Source organism: Lineus longissimus, chromosome 8 (assembly GCF_910592395.1).
Source record: "Lineus longissimus chromosome 8, tnLinLong1.2, whole genome shotgun sequence".
NCBI lineage: Eukaryota > Metazoa > Nemertea > Pilidiophora > Heteronemertea > Lineidae > Lineus > Lineus longissimus.
The window spans coordinates 11690827-11708470 of record NC_088315.1 but is presented as its reverse complement, the minus strand read 5'-3'; the positions used below and the strand labels follow the sequence as shown (position 1 = coordinate 11708470).

Genomic DNA, 17644 nt, shown 5'->3' with positions numbered 1-17644 from the left:
ATTAAAACAATGTTGCCTTTTTTCAGAAGATACTGTGATAAAGAGATCCTTCCCTCCAGTGTTGAAGTCAGGACGACCTAACCTCATCGTTTGTCCAGAAGGTAAGTGCAAATGACAAGTGAAATATCCAAACGTTCGAATCAAAATCCATTTAGATTCAAATGCATATTAATGAATTAGTGATGTCAAACATGTCCAATAGGCAATGTTGAGCAACAATTTAACGTTTAACGGTAACATTTTTTAGTAAAATTTGTTCTTCTATTTTTTGGTATCTTTTACTGAGACTATAGTGACCAGTGTTCTCCACAGGGTTTTCTCAAGGTAGGGTGATACCCTTGATTTTCATGACGCTGTGTTCAACACAAGGTAGGGTGGCCAGCCAGTTGAGGTAGGGTGGCCCTGTAGGAACCCTCTACAAAGTTATAGAGCAAGGTAGGGTGTATCTTCCAAGGTAGGGTGGGCCACCCTGACAAATAGCCTTGTGGAGAACACTGAGTGACTATAGCAACAGTATTAACTGTGTGATCTACCATTGCAGATGATGTGTATATCACTGCTCTGAGCTTGTATATGGATGACAAACCTGAAGATGTGCCACTACCAAATGATGATGAAGTCTTGTTGTGCACAGTTCACACTACAGCTGAGGAGGTGAGACTGTCTATATATTATGCAAACAAGGTGGTATTTATTCCATTAAGTCAACTAAAAAACAATGGACATGTTCTCACAATTTTAGTCTGTCTCTTTTATATATAGCAATTTTTTAATGACATTAGGTACATGTATGCTTCCTTTAGTTGGAGATTGTTGTGGCAAATAGTTTTGGATGGAATGCAAATTAGCTGCGGCAATGCTGCGTAGTCTTTTTTACTGGGGCATTAATTGTGTTATAATGATTGAGAGTAATTGTTCTTATACAAGAAAAGCCATCTTGTTGCAGGCTACGAAAAACCTTCCCAAAGTTGTTCTCACTGTTCAGTTGCTCAACTGCTCCTTGATATGTCATTACCCTTACTATGAGGCTGGTACATTTCGGTTTGACATCGGTTTGAAAATCTAGATGGGTTGAATTGAAATCGATGAAGTTTGTGCTTTTAACCTCTTGAATACCATTAGTGACCGCAATTTCGGTCATTTATTCTAACATCTCTGTACTTTTAGTGTCCGCAATTGCAGTCATTTTATATCATATTATATTGTTTTATCATTGATACTCCAGTACTGCCAGCACACTTGTATGGCGGTATTATGATCACTGTGTATCGTCTGCTTCCACTAGAGTTCCATTTTTTACAAATAGATGGCTATACCGACCATTCCGTGAATTTTGTCAAGGGGCACTGTTGCCAACACGTGTATCGACCATTTTAGTGAAATATCTTCGATTTCACGTTTGTTTTCGTTGCATTTACGCCATCGTTTATGAGTCGTCGGTTGAATTGGGCACGTTTTAGTACCGATGATGACAGTTGTATGTATGACAGTAGTGGTAAAGAAGATGATGATGAAGAAACTGATAGAATCATTGGGCCCGGTACAGGGCGTGCACTTCGGTACTCAAGAGGTTAAACAACTGCAGCCTGGGCTATGTCTGTGTATGAAGTATGATATTATATATCATGGATTATTGAGAAAAGAATTGTGTTTCAAATAAATTCTGTTATTTCGTGCAGGTTGAGCTCCTGTGGCAGCGGGCTGTGAATGATCAGCAAAGAAAGATATTCTGTCTTGTAAATGCAGACCTCTTAGATTATGATGTGAGCGACCAAGTTGAGAAGTCACTTGATAGTTCCATCAAGGGAAAAGAAGGTACCTTTAATTGAATCACTGTGGTTAAGTTTGCCACCTGGTAGAAAAATTGTTTTTGCATCAAAACTGAGAGCTGTTGGCTGGCCAACATCACCCAAACAATTGTCTTGGCCGCAACTTTTGAAGACTCACTTGGTTCTCTAGATTTCTGCTTCCTTAAAAGAACTTACCAGCTAACTACAAAATGTTGAAACATTTTTCAGTGTGGTAGGTCAACTGTAATCCCTGAAAATAAAGCTCAATCATCCAAAGCAGTCGATAAAGTAGTCAACATGCTCATGGATCACATAATGTGGTTAAAATACTTAAAACCTTTTTGAAAAAAATCGGCCTATTCACAGGTTGAAAAGCGAAGTTCATACTGCTTATCTATGTAGGCCTATTATTCAAAGAACTCTTAATTTCAAGACTTCAGGTTGGCAATCATCTGTTCTGCGGAGAGGGAAGATACCGCGCGCATTGTTACAGCTCTAGATAGAGACAGAAGGTCATTGATTCCCTGTACAACTGAGCAAGTAATGGACTACCTCCATCGGCAGTTCCAGAAGGACCTGGATTCTTGTGGTGGAAACTCAGCAGCAAAGGTTGAATTTGAAAAGTAAGGGAACCATTAAAATTTGTATCAGGCAATAATACCTGAATATTGACAATTTTCATGGAAGAATACTGGTTATTAAGAAGTTTTCAAAGCCAGTCATGCAACTGATGCGACTGTTGCGGACTAATATTTCACATATCATTTGAATTATTTTAACAATAAGGCTAAAATGAACTCACTTCAGCAATGATATTGCAATTGTAGACTAAAGACCTCATTGTCATTGTTGACATGTAGTACGTTTATCTATATATGTTTTTCTTAAACCTGTAGATTGTCTGTCCGTCTTGTCAAATCCTCAAGAGCTGGGGTTGGGAAGAGCCTTCTGATTAAGAAACGGAGCGAGTTACTTGGTAGTCGGGCCATAACTGTCCGCCTTCATGAAAGACACATGACAGATGCTAACCTGGTGGCAAACTTGGTCGAAAAACGTGGCAATGTGAAGAAAGAGATAAAACCAACCCTGTTCCACATTGACATTGGACATGATGTGAGTGTTGATGTTTATTTTTCAATCTGGAACCGTTTTGCTTCAAATGAAATCTTCTGTACGGAACATAAATATCATGAAGTCTGAATCCACCTGTAGAAAAACATGTCTATTCTGTCAGCTGATCGAGTGTGATATGCTTATCCAAGCTCGAATATTGAGTTCAAAGGAGCCATCTTAAGCATCGTTTTTCATTTTTTGGACCCCTGTCCCGTACGCATGAGTACTCTCACTCTTGGCAGAAAGGTCCCCTCCCAAGTGTGTGTATACTGATGTGAAAGTAGATCGTATGAAAATTGTTTGTTAAAGTGGAAATGAAATGCATGTTTGTCAACTGTGTTGCTTATCGGATAATTACTTGATATTTTTGGCAATGAGTTGTTCAGACAACCCCAATCCTATGCCCGAGTCGCACAAAATGGGCCTAAGATATGGCATGCCCGTGTCTCACAAAATGGGCCTAAGCTATGGCCCCAATGGCCCTCAACGCCCATGCACACACGGTTATCGTCCTCAATGCCCAAGTAAATTATACTGCTAATTACATGTTGGTAAACAAAACAGATTGTTCCTGTCATGAATCTCAGTCCCGGTAACTATCTATTCTTCCAATTACTGAGTATACTACTTTTTTTAACTGAAACATGGTGATTGCGCGTGGAGGTGCTGACATTTTCCTGTATGGAATTTTTAAATCTTCAAACAATTATTTTCATATTTTTCCAAATCTGAATGGCAAAAACTTTGTTGAATTAATTTTTAGAATAGCCGTGATAAGGTGACCATCAAAGTTAATTGCACTTCTGGACGGAGATATGCTAATAGTTCAAAGGTGTCGAGAGTGAAGGCATCTAAATTTTTTTTAAAAATCAAGAATAAAGTCTTGGTAATGCTAATAGGATACATGTATATTGTATTTGCAATTGTTATGTTTTAAACAAGACATGTGGCACCAAGTGAAAGAGAATCAATTTAGCTATGCAAATTATTGCTAAAGATGTAATCAATTTTGATGGCGCCCGGGAGGAAGCTACATGCGAGTTATAATGAATTACCAAACTTTATTCATCCTTGTAAAACAAAATACATTGGTATATAGAATAAAGTAGATATAAAAGAGAATAAAATACAAGACACATTGACAATACAAAATGACAACATGTTAGAGGAGTAACATGTCAAAACAGAGTAAAAACATGTTTGTCATCTCGTAAATCTGCAAAAGTGAACCAATTACAAGACATCCACCCCTCGTAGAATTCGTGAGGTGCATACTGGACATTGATTTCCATCTGTTCTGGAGTTGACAGAGATAGAGCTTGGAGCAGAAATAACACAAAGCATGCAAAGAAAATACCTCGATCAGCGTGGGTATGCAGACAGTATGTTTTTACTTGATCATGTCAACAATTTTACCAGGTGGTGGAAGGGGTCAACCATGTTCTGTTCAATCTACTTGTTCTCCGCTGCGTGAAAGATGCTACTGGGAGATGCTGGAGACGCCATCCATCTGACTTGTACATGATTGAGAATTTGCCTCTCTTGAAACAGGAAGTGCAAAGGACAACTGTGAGTAGTGTCATACTGATAGTTAGGCTCATTAGCAGTTTTAAAATGGATGATTTTCAATGAAGAGTTGTAAAGAGGTGCCGGTCGATTTTTTTCCGCCAATCTTCGACATGCACGTGATTGTTAAGTGGCTATCGGCATATCACTAATCAGTAGTGTATAGTACCTGTGCTCACTGTGTTGTTCCTTTTTGCGTTATGAATATCGTAATTTTGCAATCATTATTCTACTGCATATTATTATAGTTGTCCCTTTTCAAAAGGTGTGAAAGCTGAATAGTCCCCTCTCCATTGTCTTTTGTTTAGGGGAGTGATAAAGTCCAGTATGTCCACCAGATGCTGAATATTCTGCCCAGTGTGACTTGTCATCCTCCAAAGGAAACATTGGCTATGCTGAGGAATGAAACCAACCCAGAAGGTATTCCATTGAAGCTTCTGTTCCGTCTGCCACGTGACTGATATTTACACAAACCTGAGGCACCTTGACCTGGTTTTATCAGTAGAAAACCTCCCCCTAGCAAAAAAGTTCCGGTCCTTATTTACTGACATATCATGGTTTAGGGTTCTAGAAGCCACGACTCTCAAAACCTCCGAGATCAAAAGCGAACATTCTACCGTAGGACCTTCCAAACGTTAGCCAGTTTACTCCTTTTTGGTTCATCGTAGGGGAGTCTATACAACACTGCTGTGTCCGTCGTCGTCGTTGTCGTCGTCGTCTTCGGTATCCTGTTTCAAAAACAGTGGCATGTTTCTTAACCGCTAAAGCTATGAACTTAAAATTTGGTACACATGACTCCTTATTCATATAACAGCTAACACTAAATTTTGGTCTGATCTGATTCTCGACTTGGCCACTAGGGGGCCAAAACTAAAAAAATGTAAAAAGTTCAATATCTTGCTTATTAGTGACTTGCTTTCAATGATATTTTTATGGTAAGTTCTCCTAGCAAGGATACGTCACATATCCTATGCGTTTTTGATTTGACCTAATTTTCAAGGTCGCAGAGGTCAAATGGTGAAAATTGGCGGTTTGAGTGTAACTATGGCATGTTTCTTAACCGCTAAAGCTATAAACTTTGGTGCACATGACTCCCTATATCATGTTACCTCTGCCACTGAATTTTGATCCAATCTGATTCTCCACTTTGCCACCAGGAGGCCGAAACTAAAAAGGGAAAAAGTGCAATATCTCGCTAATTAGTGAATTATTTTTGGTGATTTTTTAATGGTAGGTGATCCAAGCAAGTATACCGACTTTGGTTTGAACTGCAATTACTATACATGCAGCACGTTTCTTAACCAGGTCGAATTCCTAACCACAAAATATCTATACAGTGAGCACAATGACCCCTGGCCGTTTCATTCAATTTTGTAAACATGCGCACCTCCTTACACACACATAGTGACATGCACAATGACCCTTCAAGCATCGTACTCTTAAGCTATTTTGATGCAGGTTTTTTAACCAGACAAACTTGAATCACCAAAACAAAGTGTTTTAAAGTCCAGGTGGAAGCAATTAATAATAATATTAATCATAATAATAATGAGTCTACTCTATAGCACAATTCCGTGACACTAGTGTTCTCACTCAAAGTGCTTTGGGATATCAAATTATTACCCCGGTCTCCACAGAAATCAGTCAGGGGTTTCAGGGAGCAACCAGGAGGCTTTGATAAATTGCTGTTCGTATTCATTACATTAATCTTGGACAGAAATGATGGGTTTGTCACATGAATGCCACACTCTGCGAGATTGTAACCAAGTTTCTTGACGGGACTGACAGTTTATGTTTTTTGAGGCTTTGGGGTGTGTAATACTATTATATAACAATGGGAGATATTCAGAGTTATACATTAAAGTCTTTTTGCTGTGCGAACCCTGCCCATGTCACTATGATTAATGCACTACATATTATGGTTCAGGATCATGGTCTTCAAATGCTGCTAATATTTTCTTGTGTATATCAGTGTTTCAATCTGAAGTTTTTGTTGCACTGTTGCTGTTGCTGAAGGTGATATATACAGTTCCAGTACATGTAAAATGTAGACCATCACCAATTCAATGAAAGTCATTCTCTTCACCATAAGCAAATTGCTTTGTAGGTCAATACAGTTTGAGATATTTGAAAACATAGCCTTCCAGGAAGAGCATAAATTATTCATGCTCAGTTTATTGTTGATGCCTTGAATGAAGTAAATGATTGGGTGGTTGGATTTCATTATCTATGGCAACATAAGTCAGTTCATATTATCAATTGCTTCTTTAAGGAGATGAAGTGCGTACCTTTTAAATGGCCAACATGATATCAGGTGTTTTCCAGGTCATTCTTGAATCTTTCAGGTTTCTTGGTCAACGTTCCCCTGATATATGAAGATATATGCAAACACCAGGAGTTCAGAAGACCGTTCAATCACCTCAAGACGCTCACTTCCGCTGAAACGCAGTCAAGTCGTTTGTATTTATGGTTGGAGTTGCTCTTGAGGTAAGTATATTGTTCTTCTTGTAATTTGTGTGGGATTCTACAGGCGGATGTACAACAAGTTTTCACTTTCATTGCAATTGCCACATATAATAGCAAAGGCCTTGCACATTGCCGAGCAGTACTCATGATTAGTTGCTGCTCGGACCTGTTATTGGTTAGTAATACTGTTGATTCAGATTGATTCATGAGAGCATAGGCCAATTGCAACAGCTGGGGGTATTGATGTGACGCACCTTAAGCGACCAGTTGGATTAAGCGCTATTTAGTCACATATTCATTTATTTTTCAGTTGCTCTCCTTCGCATTATTTGCCCTTTCTGACAGACACTACCAGTACCTAGGTATTCTCCAAGCAATGCTGTGCTAGTCCCATCCTGAACAACATCCTGACTAGATTTTATATTGTTTTAATGCATGCTGTGAAAGAGCCAGGACTTTCTGTGTTTCTGTAGAATCCCTGGTGGTAAATCCGAAGAAACTAATTCCAGGCTCTAAGAATTGCAAAGTTTACAAACATTTTTGATTCTGTACGTTACATATAAAAATATTTGATAATTGCCATGGACTACCACCAAAAAGGCCTTTTTACAATGTCTAGAAAATATTGGGAATCGAAACATGTTATATCGCTGAAGCGAATTAAAAAATTTGAAAGAAAACGTGAACTTTGAAAATGTCCTTTTGTTCAAATACGTACTGCACATCAATCTATTTCACCAAAGCCATTATGTTTCAGCGATTTGCACGCAGGAGGACTATACTACAGCAATATTTATATCTTGCATCCTGAACCACAAGAAAATACAACGAACACGCACGACAGAGCCTTTTTGATGTTTTGCCGTTTATCAATAATGTCGAGTGGTAGTTAAACATAATTGGCACAATACTCTACAAAGAAGGTGGACCTTAAATTGATAAACTGGTGTGAATGTTCAATGAGAGTAATATTTGACCAATCTCCTTTCTTATCTAGTTACTGTGGTGTGGAGAATGGTGATCCTTCCTGGTCTGAGTTGCACAACTTTGCCTCCTTCCTCAACACTCAGCTAGCTGATGCAGAGCGCTCTGCTTTCTGCTCAGATTCTGCCCAGGAGTTTCTACCTGGGTTCACAGTCTTTGTGGTGAAGTTCATGGTTCAGATGTCAAAGGTAGGTAGCTAGAGTAAACTCCTGCCACTGCCACGACAAATGATTTTGCCCTAGAGTGATAAAAATTGGGATTGCTCACCACAAACAGTGCATTAGAACTGGCAGGCAATGGAGGCGGTGTCAAATATTGAACATCAGAGGAAGATGATTGTGTTCCGTGGATCTAAAAAAAACCGTGTACAAATCTTTTACTTGCTCAGGATAATATTGAATTGATTTCACGACTATGAATGTGTACGCTTCTTCTATGTATCATTCAGGACTTTGCCACACGATCATTGATGGTGTCAGAAGAAACACCACAGTTACTTCGACCGCAGGTAAGGATAACATTTTCTGCAGGACTGGTGTAAATATGAGTATAGTATTCCAGCGCAGTCAACTAGGAATTGATGATTGCAGTTTCCTGCAGCCAATTTGATGTGCACTTTTCCTTCAAGTTTGTACTAAGGCTTTTTCCATCTGGGAGTTGGGTATCTTTCAAGCACAAAGGTAATCGTTCCTGTTTTCATCTTGACAAGAACCGGTGCTGATATGCGGGAACTCTCGTGCGTTTGCACTCAAATTTCTTGTCTTTGCATTACCACTTATCAGGCCCTGGAGTCACTCATTTTTGGCTCACCTGTGAGCCTTTACCATCACGCAGTGTCCGTCGTCGTCGTCGTTAGACATGGGTGGCACATTTTGTAACCACTCAAGCTTTTGAACTCTAACTTGGTACACATGTACCCCTAGGTGACCATTACTCAGAGACTGAATCGCAGCCTCATATGATACACGGTTTTGCCACCAGGCGGCCAGAGGTCAAAAATGGAAAAATTGTGTTTTCTCCCTTATTACCGGTCCGAAAAATTTGAAAAAAATATGGTAGGTACTTCTACCAATGGGACATCACATACCATCCGGGTTTTTGATTTGACATACTTTTGAAGGTCACAGAGGTCAAAGTTAGTCGGCAGCAACGCCGTTAGTCAGTGGTGGCACGTTTCGTAACCACTTTAGCCAGAGATCTTAAACTTGGTACAAATATACCCCTGGGTGACCCCTACTCAGAGATTGAATCTTGGCGTAATACAATTCACAGTTCCGCCAATAGGAGACAAAATGTTAAAAGTGAAAATATGCGATTACTTGCCTGATACTGGTCTGAAAAATCTGAAAAAAAATATGATAGGTACTTCTTGCAGTGTTACATCATATATCCTTTGCGGGTTTTTTTACCTACTTTTCAAGGTCATGAGGTCAAGGTCGTCCAGGGCACTGCTGTTAGACAACAGTGGCACGTTTTGTAACCGCTGAAGCTATTGAACTCTAACTTGGTACACATGTACCCCTGGGTGATCGCTACTCAGAGGCCAAATTGCGGTCTCACATGATTCAAGGTTTGGCCACCAGAGGGCCGAAGGTCATAAATAAGCTACTTGGTATTTTTCCATATGGTAATCTAGGACTTGGAAGTTTAACTGTTGCACGAGTGGAATGTTGCATTCGGAGTGTGGGGCTGTGGCTTCTTGTGACTGCAATGGCTCAAAGACAGAGTTTTTGGCAATAACTTCTTCTCGTAGAAGTCCGTCAGTGACTCAACTTAATGTTGACGGGACCGTTATAAGCCACTGTGATGCTGTGCGAGACCTGGGTGCTTGGTTCGACCAACACATGGACATGAACGTCCATGTGAGAAAGATTTGTCAAAGCGCATTCTCTAATTTGCACAATATTGGCCGAATTAGAAAGTACCTCGACACCGCCAGTACACAGCGACTTGTCCAAGCGCTTGTGATCTCCCGCCTTGACTATAATAATGGTCTCATCCACGGTCTTCCCAAGAAGACTATTGCCCCATTGCAAAAAGTGCAAAACTCTGCGGCCAGGTTAATAACAAAGACACGGAAACGCCACCATGTGACTCCAGTATTGAAGCGGTTACACTGGCTTCCAGTGCACCTGCGATCGCAGTTTAAGATCATCTGCATGGCGCATAAGGCCGTCTATGGGAACAGTTCACCTATCTATCTCAGGGAGCTGGTCAGTCCATTTGTTCATTCCCGCACTACGCGTGCTACATCATCAGGATGCAGTCTTGCAGTGCGACGCACCAGAAGCAATTATGGGGACAGGAGTTTCTCTGTCTGCGCTGCAAGGCTGTGGAATGGCCTGCCCGGCTCTCTGAGATCAGCTGAGGACTATGTGTCATTCAGAGGCCAGCTAAAGACTTGGCTCTTTGGGAAATTTTAATCATAAATCCAGGTGGCGCTTTTAACAGCTTTTTCCGTTCTGAGAAGAATTGAATTGAATTGAATTGAAAAACTTATATTGGGCGCCTTTCCGTGGTCCACCACGCTCAAGGCGCCACCCCCCCTAAATAGTCCTCAAACAAGGTAGTTTTGAGTTGCCTCTTAAATGATGTTTCTGGTAGAGCCCTGACGGAAACAGGAAGTTTGTTCCACAGGTATGGGCCACAGCATGAGAAGCTGCGGTCACCATACCTGGACTTACTTCTTTTGATTTTAAGCGCCTTGAACGTGGTGGACCTCGTACAGCCGCTTGTCGCCACCAGCAAATCTGACAGGTACATCGGACCCCCACTGCTCACTACTGTCTTGTGTACGAGAGTCAGAATTTTGTAAACGACTCTTGCCTTGACAGGAAGCCAATGGAGCTCGCGGAGCAGTGGGGTGATGCTGTCAAATTTCCTGCGGCGACAAACAAGCCTAGCAGCGGAATTTAGCACACGTTGCAAAGGAGCCAGGGTCTTATCTGGTAGACCATAGAGTATGGCATTGTTAGTGTCTAGTCGGGAGACAACCAATGCGTGCACAAGCCTTACTACTGAGTGACGATCTAGGTATTTCCTTATCCTCCCAATTTTGTAGAGGCTGGCATAGGCAGCTTTGCATGCGCCCTAAAAATGATCTATTGTATTGTATATAAATGAAAATATGGGGTTTCTCTCTTATTACTGGTCTGAAAGTGAAAGATTTGAAGAAAAAAATATGGTAGGTACTTCTTGCAGTGTTACATCATATATCCTCTGCATTTTTTTCAACCTACTTTTCAAGGTCACAAGGTCAAGGTCGTCTGTCACTGAAGAAACAACTGATTACCACACCAAATTAGACCTTGTATTTACAAATGCACATCATGTGGACCATACAGGATCATTGACCATTGCTGGTCTGACCATAAAATGATATATACAGCTTTCCCAATGTCAGAATCACTGATTCCATAGCCTTCCCTTTGACACAGGTGAGCACATGGTCCCTGGACCATTTCATTTAGTTAAATGAGAGACCTTGTGATCCCAAAAACTTGAATTTAACTTGAAAGAATTTCTTTATCACTGTAGGTAGGAGAGGATGAAGATAAAGATGGAGAGGTTGAGAATGATGATGGTCTGCTAGCTCTACGTAGGAGATGGGAGTCAAGGTTGGTGCTACAGAATGTTAAAGTTTATCAGAACCACTTTTAAACAACAAGTAGACAACAATTTTCATTTATATTAACAAGAATTGCTTTCTGAAAGATACTTTTGAAGTGCAGTATATATATTTGTTGATATCAAGAAAAAGCATCTTAATAGTCTCTATTTTTGCAGCCCACATCCATACATCTTCTTTAACCCTGATGGTCAAACGTTCACATTTCTTGGCTTCAACATCGACAGAAGGACCGGTAATCTGATCGATAATCAGACGAGACAGATACTGAATACAAATATCATGTCACGACAACTTTTTGATGCCCTGGTAGGAAATGGCGTTAAACTCACTGAGAACTTCGACACACTTAGGAGGTAGGTTCAGCAACTACAACTGCAGTTATGTACTTTTCATTGCATTGACTTGATTTTATTACACTGTTGAAGTCAACTGTCACCTTTTACTTTGGTATATTGTTGACCTCTGTGGTATGGATTCTCCATTAAAGTTCGAGCGGTGTTTGTCCTCCCATCCATCAATTCGTACTTTTCAAGGTCATAGGGCTCAAGCTCTTATATTTCACTAATAAGTGGCACATTTTGTCATAATCTGTCCAAGGGTCTTTTTTCATTTGGTATGCATGCGTTATATTTTGGCATATGAATATGTTAACAAAATCGAGGTTGAAACAGACCAGTACCATCAATGTACTTTCCATTTTGTGTTCATTGTACCCATGTATTTCAGCTGAGTGCCAAACCCTTGGGCCACTTGTTTCTTAAATCTAAACTCACTGAACCTTTGATTGGAGCTCCCAGTCATCTTTTATAAGGGATTTTTTGCCAATCCCTCGGAACGTCAATGTGAGGCCTATTCGATTGTACGACTGCATTATCAGGCGGTCAAACAATGAGAGAAGCGTTCGAGTATAGTTGTTTTGAGGGATTTGCGAAAGTTCCCTATTGTGGTACATTGCAGACATCTATGCAGTTGTAGATTCTACAAATATTGTTTCCGAAAACCTTTCGTGCCTGAAACTGATATTCAAACTCACGTATTATCTTCCTTTGTTGGTCAATGATTGAAGGCATTGCTGGACTGGGGAATCATTACCCCACAGCCCATAAAGGTTAGTTACCCCTCAGCCCATTACGGCTAGAGTGGTATAATTGTCTAGGAGGGCACCGTCTGTCCATCTGAGGGTCTGTCCGTCTGTCCATTGAAAAACTCGTTTCCGGATCTCCTTAACCTTAATGCTAGGCATTTCATCTTTGGATGGTTCAAAGTTCTTACGGTGCCATTGTGCCTTTTGGCAGTTTAGATGATTTTCGGCCCCATGAGGGTGCATTATGTGAACAATTACTTTTCGCTATATCTAATGAATGCTGCCTGCTAAAACCATGACATTTTTACTGTGGACACTGCTCGTGAGACTTCATCACATACATGTAAAACCCAAGTTTTTTTCTTTGATATCTTTTTGACAGAGGTTATATAACATAGCGTGCCTCCATAACTATTGATGCTCGAATTTGATGATGGTCTAATGGACTTATCATGCCATTATGTACAGTTGCAGTTTTGCTCGACAGCCAAAAAGGTCCTGTTTTCACACAAACTACATTCACCTATCTCATGAGTGATGCGCGTAGTCCACTAAGCTAACTTCACCATCATGTCACCTCCAGCGTGTGTGAGCTGAGGGGTTATGCTCGCTTTGCGATGCTATTTTTTTAAATGCTGATCTCAAGGTTGGTTTTGATCATGGAATTTATTGGTGGACCACTTACTTTCAGAATTGACAAAATTAAACGGCTGCGTAATGTGATGGGTTTGGATGATATGAACGATGCCAACCGGAACGATCCTGACCAAACCTACGAACTTACAACTGACAACGTGAAAAAGATGTTGGCAATTTACATGCGGTTTAGGTATGCATAATAACATACATCATGCTTTTTTTGGTAGTGAAGAGTGCTAGTAGCCAGCTGGTTTTAAAAAGACAATTATCAGCAACATTGTGAAAACTGGCCTTGTTTTCTCTTCTCTTTGGGGGTGGATTGTTTTACATAATTGTGATCGAGGTGTTCTGAAATTAGATCATTGATTTCAAAGTTCTATGGAGCTGAATATAAGATAAAATAATGTTAAGTAAAATTTTCTATGTGCCTAGGTGTGGTATCCCAGTTGTAGTGATGGGTGAGACAGGGTGTGGAAAGACGCGGCTCATCAAGTTCATGTGTGATCTGCAGGTACCACTGAATGAAGATATCAAGAACCTTGTGCTTATGAAGGTAAAGCGATATATAAGAGTTCAGAGTAGTCTTTCGGCCCATTTTTTCTAAAACGCTTGTTATTGGTTAGGATTAACTCCGATATGTTGTGACATATTGATTTGAAGTTATTGTTGTTCGAAGGTAACAGGGGTCCATTTAGCATTGACCATTCACTGGTTACTTGATCCTGGGCAGAGAACGAGGGCGCCAACCCATTTCGAATGGCTAGCCATTAAACATAAACCCGCAATAGGGGGCCAGTGAAGTGGATAAAAATGCTATGTAGTCAAGTGCAGCCAATGATTGTTTATCCTTTTAAAGAAGACAGTTTGCAAACTTCAGATCCATGGTGGAACAACTCATTTGGACATAATCAAGAAAGTTCAGGAAGCGGAGAAACTAGCAGTTAAGAACAGGGAGAACAACCCCAAGATGTACACCATCCTGTTCTTCGATGAAGCCAACACTACTGAAGCCATTGGTCTCATCAAGGAGATTATGTGTGACAACAGTATTAACGGCGAGCAGATCAGCACCAACGCTGGATTGAAATTTGTGGCTGCTTGTAATCCTTACAGAAAGTAAGTCCTCGCCAAAAAATAATACCCAATTGGCTTGTTTTGAAAATCAAATTATGGTGGTATCACCATGATAATGTTGATCAGATGTCGATGATTGAGTAAGATTAACAGAAAGGTTTGAAGTTCAATCAGGGCAATTTCAATGTGTATGCCAAATTATGGGACACTGTATGGCAAATCGATGCTAGAGAAACTTTTAGCAATGAGAAATTCACCCTGCTGAGTTTTGTTCATTGTCCTGATTACATTGATTGCTCAAAGAAGCATGCTATAGCAATGTTACGTAATCTTCCTTTGGTCTAAAAGTGAGAGACCTTGCGACCTGCTTTGCTGGCAATGCCAGGATGATATTATCTACCTGTATCAATAGACCTCATGCTGTCAACTGGTATGAGCCGAGAAGGATTTCCTCAGGGAGAAAGTGGAAATGTGTACCATCTCGGTCGGTGAGACTTTTCAGCTCTCCAGCACAGATCAATGGCAACCTCTCATACCTGTTTACCTGAACCATTGCCCTTTTGCAGGCACACCAAGGAAATGATACAGAACCTTGAACAGGCTGGACTTGGATACAATGTCAAAGCAGATAAAACTGCTGACAAGCTAGGTGAGTGATATTCATTCATTTTCGATCTGCCTCTTGTATAGCATTTCCATACTCCCTGAACAAGTTAGAAAATATATTTAGAGGAAACCACGCACATGTGATTGATTCAACCCAGCGTCAGACTTAAACCCTTTAGACCGTTTGGTCAAGTGGAAGACAACATGAAAATGTTCTTTGTCATTAAAGGACTACAAAAATGGTTTTACATAAATATGAAAACTCAGCGGATCTTCATCTCCAAACTATTTGAATCAACTTCAAGGTTCAAATAAATCATTTAATTTCAACAATTTGTTCAAGATGATTGAACACTTTATGGTATCATCATGACATGCAGTTGTTGTGAATCAACTTCATAAACAAAAAAATATTGGATGAATATGGAGTCCGAGGAAAACAGTTTGAGACCAACTTGGCAGATTGACATAAATAGGTACTGTAATTTGACATAAACTATAATATCACAACTAACATTAGCAATAAAATGACTTGACACGCAATCTTAGGCCGAATCGGTAGATGACGTCCTGGGTACCCAGGACCAAACCTGGGTACCCCTAAAAGTTACTCAGGACGATCCTGGGTACCTTTTAGGACACTAAAAGTTACCCAGTTTGAAATTCGCGCACTTTTGAAACCTGCCGACGAGGTTCTTGAAAACGGTACTTAAGCGTTTTGCAGTGCACGAAATCAGCTCAGTTCATCAAGAAGGATGATCTATTGATCTGTTGAAATCGTATTTTTTGCACATAAACGGAGTGAAATGGATTTAATACGGCAATATGATGATGATGATGATGATGATGATGATGATGGTGATGATGATGGTGATGGTGATGATGAAGAGCCATGCCATCCTGACCTGCTTGAGACCTGTGTAAATCATCGGCAGAAACTCGCATTTTGACTACGTGGGTTTTGACAGTACCGTTTTCAAGAACCTCGTTGGCAGGTTTCAAAAGTGCGCGAATTTCAAACTGGGTAACTTTTAGTGTCCTAAAAGGTACCCAGGATCGTCCTGGGTACCTTTTAGGGGTACCCAGGACGACATCTACCGATTACATATACCTTACCCCTAGAAAATTGATATAATAATAATGCAACTTGTTATAGCGCACGTATCCAGGCACTAGTCCCGCTCAAGGCGCTTTACAGAAGGCTCTTTTAAAGAGCAGAGTCTTTATATTTGATTTAAAGATGTTGATGTCAGTGCAAAGTCAGTGCAAAGTATAAACCAACTTATCAATGTTTTTGATTTCAGGGCGTGTGCCAATGAGACACCTGGTGTACCGTGTTCAACCACTCCCACAGAGCATGTTGCCTCTAGTCTGGGACTTTGGACAACTCAGCGATGAGGTGGAGAGGATGTACATCAAACAAATGGTACAAAGATACATGGCCGTGAGTGTTATCATTATCATATAATTGCTATTCAGATCCCATTTGTACAATGTCTGTACATTCTGTTATGTAGTATGGTAATCTAATTCCCATTTTATTTCTACTGCATATGTTGTAGATGTAGTTGATTCTGTTGCCCGAAATGGATCTAATAGCCTGCAGCCCCAAATTATTATTTGAACTTATAAGAGAATAGATATAGGATGTCATGTGTTTTTAAATTTGACTAAAAAAATATGCGTACACTCAAAATTTGATGAATGTACAAATGTATGCTTTCAAGATGTTCCACAATTGATAACTGTACAAAGCTTATGGATCACGCTTTTCTGTGCTTCTTATTCAAATCTCCCGCGTATGACTTAACACGCAATCTAAGGACCCATATTACATGTACCTTACCCCTAGAAAATTACCCCTACCATGTAAATTGTAATGAAATCTCTTTATCATTTTCCAAGTTCATGTAAGATTTACAATATCAGCTACTGCATATCCAACCGTCATGTCTTCCAGACCAAATTCAACGGCTCACAGTTTCATATTGAAATCAGACCATGTTATGGAGATCACTTTCGCACTGGTTGAGAGTTTCACAGATTTCAGGCAGAAGATGGTTTAGTTAAATATATCTAATCACATTAGTCAATAATAATCAGAATATATTGTTCTTTTGAAGATGCGGTAAATTGTGAAATTAACCGGCCAAACTATAATCATTGAAATACACTGCTTCTCTAGCTCTGTTTGTTATTAAAATCTCGGTTGAGCCTTAATATCCCGCACGTCTGGCCGCCACAAGTATTAAAAGTAGATTCAAGGAACACTACGTGCAGCACAACATAATCTTTTACTCTACGGCCATCCAAACTCTATTTTGCTTAAGATTCCCTGCAGAGCAAGGGTAATTTCTAGTAATGATTTTAGTGATTCTTCAAGCCAATTTTGTGCAATCAAATGCGTTGGTTTTGGCACGTGGAAATGAGAACGTTTCGTGTCGTGTGCATCCTATGGTTGGCAATGCATGTCTTTTCGCATGTCTCGATGAAAAATCCCAGGATGCTTAGATTTAAAGAGCCTAGCTGGATCTAGATTTTTTCTGTAATTGGTTAAGGACATGTGGCTCACACTATGGGTTAATTTTGCGTGAATTGAGACAAAATAATTGCTCGGGTATATTTTTATTTTGGAGTCGTAGAGGCCATATTTATTCGTTATCAAACCAGCATTACATGACTTCTATGTTT

General features: G+C 40.0%; 1 protein-coding gene across 3 annotated transcripts in view; it reads left to right on the top strand.

Annotated features, from left to right (window-relative positions):
* Positions 1-17644, top strand: part of LOC135492752 (E3 ubiquitin-protein ligase RNF213-like) — a 113289-nt gene that overhangs the window by 26290 nt on the left and 69355 nt on the right. For all 3 annotated transcript variants that reach the window (XM_064779387.1, XM_064779388.1, XM_064779386.1), the window contains exons 17-33: positions 27-101; positions 542-654; positions 1680-1815; positions 2224-2413; positions 2687-2903; positions 4323-4472; positions 4778-4889; positions 6815-6956; positions 7933-8107; positions 8368-8427; positions 11457-11536; positions 11706-11903; positions 13326-13463; positions 13706-13826; positions 14151-14389; positions 14914-14996; positions 16258-16397. In XM_064779387.1, the coding sequence (XP_064635457.1) occupies positions 27-101; positions 542-654; positions 1680-1815; positions 2224-2413; positions 2687-2903; positions 4323-4472; positions 4778-4889; positions 6815-6956; positions 7933-8107; positions 8368-8427; positions 11457-11536; positions 11706-11903; positions 13326-13463; positions 13706-13826; positions 14151-14389; positions 14914-14996; positions 16258-16397 (2369 nt within the window). The remainder of the gene's footprint in view (positions 1-26; positions 102-541; positions 655-1679; positions 1816-2223; positions 2414-2686; positions 2904-4322; positions 4473-4777; positions 4890-6814; positions 6957-7932; positions 8108-8367; positions 8428-11456; positions 11537-11705; positions 11904-13325; positions 13464-13705; positions 13827-14150; positions 14390-14913; positions 14997-16257; positions 16398-17644) is intronic.